The sequence below is a fragment of the Vulpes vulpes genome, chromosome 5 (genome assembly GCF_048418805.1).
Source record: "Vulpes vulpes isolate BD-2025 chromosome 5, VulVul3, whole genome shotgun sequence".
NCBI lineage: Eukaryota > Metazoa > Chordata > Mammalia > Carnivora > Canidae > Vulpes > Vulpes vulpes.
Window position 1 is genome coordinate 119,384,826 of NC_132784.1, and position 9,095 is coordinate 119,393,920.

At 31.9% G+C, this 9,095-nt stretch overlaps 1 protein-coding gene across 4 annotated transcripts in view; it reads left to right on the forward strand.

The window, feature by feature from the left end:
* Positions 1–8,813, forward strand: part of HGF (hepatocyte growth factor) — an 80,500-nt gene extending 71,687 nt beyond the window's left edge. For all 4 annotated transcript variants that reach the window (XM_026006117.2, XM_026006116.2, XM_072759817.1 and 1 more), the window contains exon 18: positions 5,111–8,813. In XM_026006117.2, coding sequence (XP_025861902.2) covers positions 5,111–5,287 — 177 coding nt within the window. In that variant the 3' untranslated portion in view covers positions 5,288–8,813. The remainder of the gene's footprint in view (positions 1–5,110) is intronic.
* The last annotated feature ends 282 nt before the right edge of the window (positions 8,814–9,095 follow it).

Here is a 9,095-nt window from a genome sequence, read left to right on the forward strand (position 1 = left end):
ATTGCATTATATTTATATATTCCTCTATAGCATGGACATTTTAACAATATTTGTTCTCTCAGGCCACGAACATGGAATATCTTTTCATTTCTTTGTGTCATCTTCAATTTCTTTCATCATTGTTTTATAGTTTTCAGAACACAGGTCTTTCACCACCTTGGTTAAGTCTATTCCTAGGCCTTTTATTATCTTTGGTGCAATTGTAAATGGGATTGTTTTCTTATTTCTCTTTCTGATACTTTATTATTAGTATTATTATTATATTTATTATTAGTATATGGAAATACAATAGATTTTTATGCATTGGTTTTGTATACTGTGACCTCACTGAATTCATTTGTCAGTTCTAGTAGTTTTTTTGGTGGAGTCTTTAGGGTTTCCTGTTTAGAGTATCATGTCATCTGCAAATAGTGAAAGTTTGACTTCTTCCTCACTGATTTGAATACCTTTGATTTCTTTTTGGTATCTGATTGCTATGGCAAGGACTTCTAGTACTATGTTACATAAAAATGGTGAGAGTGAACTTCCCTTTCTTGTTCCTGACTATATAAGAAGAGCTCTCAGTTTTTTCCCACTGAAGATTATATTAGCTATGGGTTTTTCATAGATGGCCTTTATAATGTTGAGGTGTGTTCCCTCCAAACCCACTTTCATGAAGGTTTTTGTCATGAATGGATGTCATATTTGTCAAAAGCTTTTTCTATATCTATTGAAACAATCATATGGTTTTTATCCATTCTGTTATTCATGTGATATATCATGTTGATTGATGTGCAAATATTGAACCAATCTTATACCCCAGGAATGAATCTCACTTGGTCATGATGAATGATTTTTTAAATGTATTGTTGAATTTGGTTTACTAATATTTTGTTGAGGATTTCTGCATCTATGTTCACCAGGGATATTGGCCTGTAGTTCTCTTTTTCTCTAGTGTCTTTTTCTGGTTTTGATAGCAAGGTAATGTTAGCTAGCATCATAGAATTAATTTGGAAGCTTTTCTTCCTCTTCTATTTTGGGATTCTTTGCAAATAGGTATTAACTCTTCTTTAAATGTTTGGTAGAAGTCCCCTGTGAAGCCTTCTGCTCCTCAACTTTTGTTTGTTGGGAGGTTTTTTTTTCTGATTTAATTTCATTGGTGGTAATTGGTTTGCTTAAATTTTCTATTTCTTCCTGATTCAGTTTTGAGAAGTTATATGTTTCTAGGAATTTATTCATTTCTTCTAGGTTGCCCAATTTGTTGGCATGTAATTTTTCATAACATTCTCTTATAATTGTTTGTATTTCTGTAGTGTCAATTTTTATCTCTCTTTTTCATATCTGATTTTATTTGAGTCCTCTCTCTGTCTCTATGATGAAGCTAAAGGTTAATTAATTTTGTTGATCTTTTTAGGGGGTCCCTGGGTGGCTCAGTTAGTTAAGTGTCTCCTTTGGCTCAGGTCATGATCTTGGGGTCCTGGGATTGGGTCCCGCATTGGGTTCCCTGCTTAGTGGGAAGTCTGCTTCTCCCTCTTCCTCTCCCCCCTCCTTCTTGCTTATACTCTGCCCTTTCTAGTGCTCTCTCTCTCAAATAAATAAAATCTTAAAAAAAATTGCTGATCTTTTCAAAGAGCCAGCTTCTGTTTTCATTGAACTGTTCTATTGATTTTTTTTCTTTCTGTTTTATTTCTACTCTAATCTGTATTATTCCCTCCCTTTTGCAGGGTTTGAGTTTTGCTTGTTCTTTTTCTAGGTCCCTTCAGTGTGAGGTTAGGTTGTTTTTTCTTGCTTTGTGAGGTAGACCTGTGTTGCTATAAATTTCCATTTTACAACAGCTTTTGCTACGTCCCAAAGATTTTAGACCATGTGTTTTTATTTTCACTTGTCTCCATGTATTTTTGGTTTCCTCTTTGATTTCTTGGTTAACTCATTCACTCTTTAGTAGTGTGTTATTTAACCTACATATATTTGTCGTCTTTCCAATATTTTCTTGTGGTTGATTTCTAGTTTCATGGTGATGCAGTTGGAAAAGATGCACGGTATACCTCTGATCTTTTTCAATTTGTTAAGCCTTGTTTTGTGGCCTTATATGTAATCTATTCTGGAGAATGTCATATGCAGAATTGAAAAGAATATGTATTCTACTGTTTTAGGATGGAATGCTCTGAATATATGTTAAATCCATCTGATTCATTGTGTCACTCAAAGCCACTATTTGTTGATTTTCTGTTTGGATGATCTATCCATTGATATAAGTGGGGTCTTAAAAGTTTTCCTACTAGTATTGTGTTACCATCAATTATTTCCTTTATGTTTGTTATTAGCTTTTTTATGTACTAGGCTGCTCCCATGGTGGGTGCATAAATATTTACAATTGTTATATCTTCTTGTCGGATTGTTCCCTGTATGATTATATAGTGTCCCTCTTTGTCTCTTGTTACAGTTCTTGTTTTAAAGTCTGTTTTGTCTGATAAAATTATTGCCACCCCAGCTTTCTTTTCACTTCCATTTGCATGATAAATGCTTTTCCATCCTCTCCCTTCCAATCTACATATCTTTATGTGTGAAATTATTTCTAGGCAGCGTATACATGGGTCTTGCTTTTTTATCCATTCTGTTACCTTATGTCTTTTGATTGGAATGTTTAGATGTATTTTGAATGTAAGAGACACAGTCTCTAAGCCTAGGAGCTATGGAGTTGGGGAATACTCTGTGAGGTAAGGCATGGAATGAGGAAAATAAATAGTGAAATATCTTTTGACATGTAGGAAAAGATTCTGAATATGGAATATAAATATGTGCTGACATGCATGTGCTATATATATTGATCTGAGATTCTATTCCTGAAAAAAAAAGCTTATTACTAAGTCAGAGTTTTAAAAACTGCTTTAAAATGATATAGTCAGAAACAGATTGTGTTTTTATAACCACTTTCAAATTTGATGTTTTTCCAGTAGACCGGTATTACTATGTTCATTATTAGAATTGAAAATCTGCTAGGAGAAAGCTTGATTGATTGATTGATAGATTGATCTTGCTTACCTACCTACTTATACTAAAAGCCATTTATTTATTTATTTGTTTGTTTGTTTGTTTATTTATTATTTATTTAGATTTTATTTATTTATTCATGACAGAGAGAGAGAGGCAGAGACACAGGCAGAGGGAGGGAGAAGCAGGCTCCCTGCTGGGAGCCTGATGCGGGTCTTGATCCCAGAGCCCTGGGATCACATCCTGAGCCAAAGGCAGGCAGTCAACCACTGAGACCCCCAGGTGCCCTTTCAGTAGTGCATCAAAAGCCCTTTAAACATAAAGTTTTGAGTTCAACACAGCTTCAAGATCATTTAAGAGGCCATGCACTTTTCTGGCCTTTTTGCTGTTACTAAAAATGCTTCAGCAACTGCTCAGCAGGAACAGCCTCTAAGGTGATGTATTATCTGTATATTTTTAGAATTCTAATTTTAGCATTGAATCATTTATTATAGTATCATATATTTATTTTTTATCCATATTGACAAGAAAATTTTAAATTGATTCTGTCACTTCCTAGAAATGCATTTATCTTCCAGAATGTTTTTTTTAAATCTTAATATCACTTATATTTCAAATAAGGTAATATAATCCCTGAAGCCGCTGAAATCTAAACACTGAAGAAAATCTCCCAAATGTTTATTTAATAGCAATAGGATCACATTTGGTGAAAGTCTGCCAAAGTGAATTGCTTTGGAGAATTATTTGTATCAGTGATCACTGGTGCATTTACTTAAAAATCAGATTTATTAACTCATATGGCATGGTTCATACAATGTCTTCTGGAATAAACTCTTTTCCCTTATTGTGTTATCTCCTACTTCACCCGCACCTTGATTTTCCCCATCATACAATGCCCATAGCACTCTTCTTTACACTTGTTACAGAACTAAATTCTGCAGTAGTTCATCTCATCACATCACTGTTAGGGAAAATTCAAGGTAGTCTCACTCTTCTCACACAAGGATGCCAGAAGCCAATCATTGCAATCTTAGAAGGTTACATCATGCATGAAAGTGATGTAACATATTTGCAATAATTATATATAATAATATACATTAGTATATACATGTTTATAAAAATATATGCACAAATCAATCAGTTTATCATCTTTCATCTGTCATCTGTGTCTGATGATAAAATAGGGTAACTATATAAGAAATGCCATGAAATTATAGGCTACCTTCCACAAAGGGAACTATGAGATATAATATATATAAGTATATTAACTACAAATACAGTAGTAAATACAAAAATACTCTTTCTTTATGCCTGAAAATGTAATTTGCCAACAGTAAATAGAATTATTTTATCAATTAGAATTTATATTTAACTTGCTAAAATCTTTCTGGGGACAAGATTGAAGGAAGGAAAACAAAAAGCCTTAGAAATAAGCGAATTTGTGATGAAATTTAATCATTAAAACTGTATGATTATAGGTAGAATACAAAAGTTCTTATATTTTTCAACATTTTCTAAAATTTCTATATTGAACATATTTTGAACATGAGAAGAAAATAAAAGTAAATATAAAGTGTACCCTCTAAATAGCTACTAGTTGTTTGGTGTTAATCTGCATTCAACAGAGAAAAACCCTCTTTAAAAGATGAGTAAATATTTTGTATAAGGCAAATCATTCTTTTTTGTTTAAAGATTTTATGTATGTATGTATGTGTGTATGTATTTATTTATGAGTGTGTGTGCAAGCAGGGAGAGGAGCAGAGGGAGAAGGGCAAGTAAATTCTGTGCTGAGTGTGGAGCCTGATGCAGGGCTTGATCCCATGACCATGAGATCATGACCTGAGCTGAACTCAAGAGCACTCAGGGGCCCCTAAGCAAGTCATTTTTAAATGAATACTCCACAGGACAAGACTTTGAACTTTTGTACTTCTGTCACTCTGACTTGGGTAATTCAGTAGAAAGATGACCAATGGTCTAGTACATCTCTTGGTGTCTTCATATCTCAGTTGCAGCTATTCTCTTTTTTTGTATGTGTATATTTGAGATATAAATCTATATAGAAGATACTCATGAATTCTTAACTTTTGTTTCTAAAATAATACTTTGTTGTCCTTGTTATTGTTGCATGTCTTTCTCTTAGGGAGATTATGGTGGCCCACTTGTTTGCGAACAACATAAAATGAGAATGGTTCTTGGCGTCATTGTTCCTGGTCGTGGATGTGCCATTCCAAATCGTCCTGGCATTTTTGTCCGAGTAGCATATTATGCAAAATGGATACACAAAATTATATTAACGTATAAGATACAACAGTCATAGCTGATGTAACTGTGTCCGAAGCTTCCATCAATACAATTCTCTTTTACATGAAGATTTCGGAGAACATGGAATTAAAGTGTCACTTAAAACAATCCTAAGACAACTACTTGAGTGTCATGTTTGTTAAGATACTCATTAATATTTATGGGTGTTTTCTGTTGTTTTGTTTGTCAGTGTTATTTTGTAAATGTTGAAGTGAATTAAGGTACATGCAAGTGTAGTAACATATCTCCTGAAGATACTTGAATGGATTAAAAATTGCAAAGGTATAATTGCTGGATGATAAAAGATTTAACAGAAAAGTTCAATTAATCTCTCTACGCTGCTTTCCAAGGTTAGTTTATGAATAAACCATAAGTTAAACATTATTTTAACCTCACAAAGACAATTTATACCTGTGTCCTTAAATTGTAACTCTATATTAAATTATATTACCTTTCATATACCATACATTATATTTCATTCATTTCTCCTCACTGTGTATCCTGTAATACTGGTACACATACTTTTTACAAAATCATGTACCCATATATTCAGACCTGGGTACAATGTGCATGCACTAGAGTTCAAATCATGGTATATGTATGTAACCTCTAAATATTCTGAAAGTATGTATTTGTAGTTTTTCCTTAAGAGAAAAATAGAAATTTCTGAAGATTAGTAGAAATTTTAGGGAAAGATGCAAAATAGAAGTGATCAGCTCATTCTCTGTAAATAATCTGCAGATGACCTCTACTGGTTGGCATTTAAGGTGTGGTCATGACCCACAAAGTTAAGTAACATCTAATCTAGGTGTTTAAATATATTTATCATCCTAGTCATTGTGTAGTTTCTAATTCTTAAAGGGAAGAGGGTATATGTGTATCAGTATTATTTCTTTCCTTCAAATTTAGGGAACCTTATTTATGCAAGATACTTTTATATCCACTTTCCTAAAGTATTTTCTTTATTATTCTTAGGCAATTGTCTAATTGAAGCTTAAAAATGTATTTAAGTAGGTTAACTCTAAGACTTGCTGCTGTGATTGGCTTGTAGCTCACTTTCTTTAAATTTTTTAAAATTATTTTGGAGGAAAATTTCCATATATCCCCAATGGTTTGTAAATAGACTTTCATCAAACTATGAATTAAAGTATATCTTGAAGAAAAAAATCAGAATACATTTATCAACCTGAAAGTTTTTGGCCTAATAAAATTTTACTCAAGTAAAAGGAAAAAACTGTAAAAGGAAAGGAAAGGAAAGGAGCTAGCTTATCTAAACTCTGAATTCAATTATTTTTTAAAGTGGAGTTGAATCTGCAGAATGAAATATTTTATCAAGATGTCTTCATTTTATCTTATTTTGTTTTACATAGATCTTTCTAATGCCATCGGGAATATCCATTCAAATTTTGTATTCTGTCTCATAAAACCAAATTATCATATTTATTGTTATGTTTGACATGATTAGCTAAAAAATCATGTATTTGTCAAGAAATGAGACAAGGACTAGTAGAATAGGCTGTGAATTTTCACAAAATCATTCTATACAAACTTAAAAATAATTATTTGAGTGATTCCAATCCATTTCTCTAATTCATTTCTCTTAAATGGTATCAATTAAGGCCAGAGATCCAAACAATGCTCTAAACGCCTCAAAGGACACTGTTCGATCTTGAGTAAAATGCTCTTAAATTATTTGAAGCTTAGTCCATAGAGTATAGGACAGAAAATCCAGAAATGCCTATGCAAATCCAGAAATGTATATCTGAATTGTGCCATACAAATTGAACATACTGTAATAAAATATGTTCTGGTATCAAGGAACAGTGAAAGCAAAGAGAGATCCAGAAAGTCATCAGTCCACACCATCTTCTTTGATTGCATTTTTCTTTCTTTATGCAATATATCATTTTAATCAAAACACTGGGAATTTCAAAGATATATTGTTCCTAAATTAGAGTATTTTTCAGTTTTTTCTTGAACTGGCAAAATTTGATTAAGTCATATATTAATGATACTTGTTAAACATTTATGAAATTCTAATATGTCTAAATACTCACATTTTAAAATATTTCTTTTTTGTCTTTTCCTCTAAATTTCCACAGAGAGATGGGATTACCTAGACATAAGATGCAGCTAACTTTTTAGATATTTTGAACTCAATGTTTTCCATTTTATTATAGGGTGAAAACATACCACCAATAAAATCATCGACATGGTGCACAAAGGAGTCCTAGTTTTGGGAAGTTCCCTTTGTAATAGAGGGAGATCAGTAAAATTAATAATAAAAGCAAGATGAGCAAGATCCATGGTAGGACAATGAAAAATCACTGTTTTTAGGTGGTAGGACAATGAATAATCATATCATTTTTCTCTGGCAAAAAGATACTATTTCCTGGTCATTCTTTTCTTAATAAATGACAAAAAATGAAAATCCAACTTATCCAAAATCCATTGTATTTTGAGTAATGGACAAAAAGATCTTTTAAATTAGAAGTTTGCAGTGCTATTTTTGTTTGGGCTGTTTGAATGATGGTGATGTGCTGTTGTAATTGTGGACATTTTCTTATGTCTGCCAGGAATAGTAATGTAAAATTAAAATATTTGTCATAATGCCTCTGCCGTGCAGAAGGGATGATAATCCTTTTGTATACTTCTTTAATTTTATTGTAAAATATGTAATGAGTTTTACCTATTTGCTGTGGGCAGGTCCTCAGTAAAATGGTTTATATTGAGTCAATTTCTAGTATTAACAGGCTCTTGCTTGCTATCTAAGTGTTTCAAACTATGGGAACCATGAGACACTGGAAGGCAAGGATAATAACAATAATGGCATGTGATAGAAAAATTGTATTTCACTTATTCCTGTGAATATTTCTTGTTGGTACCAATGGTACTATACAAAGTGAATGTTATAGCCACAACATTCTCTTAAAAAAAAAAAAAAACACTGTCAAGAAGTGAGAAATTATTGTCAGACATTTTTTGTTGTTTGCTAAATATCTTCTTTCTTTCTTTTTTTTTTTAAGAAAACTGGTATGGCAATATAGAAATCATGAGGTAAAAAATTTTAATAAACTCTAATACTAAAAACCTTTCAATTGTTTACTAAGGGTCCAAATAAACTTTTAAGTATGTCCCATCTTTATAGACAAACTCATGAGAACAATAAAATTAACTTGAATAAAAAGACATAGTCTATGTGTAAATACTTTTCACAATAAAGTACAAAAAGAAGTTATCTTTCAATGTTCAAGTGAGTTTTGTACTAAAAATTTACTAATACAAAAAAATGTTAAAATTTTCCAGTTCCAAAAATCTTGACAGTGTATTTTAAGTAGGTTCATTTCCATTTGCACAGAAAGTTTCTTTCTTTAGGAAACTGAAAATGGAATACTGTGGATGTTATGACTGTCTTGGTGTAAATAGGAAATTGATAAGCTGCCTATTGAGTGGTATAGCTGGATGCTTACCCAAAAAGGGAACACTGTGGTTATGACTTGTGTATAAAGTTTCTGTAGTTAATAAAGTTGCTATTTTTATAACCATGATTATATTATTATTCTTAATAATAATAAAATATTTTATCAAAATGCTTCCTTTCTCTTATTATAATTATCTACATGGACATATTTGAATCTGCTCGAGGGCTTACTGGAGAAAACAACAATGATCTCATTGACAGAAATTGCATATACTTTGTCGCAATGAAGACTAGAACTAAGACAAGTAATCATTATTTTATTCCAACTTCTATCCATGGCATTATCAGCGGTCTTCAGTAAACTATTAATATCTATGCATTTTGATTTCTCCCACTCTAATAT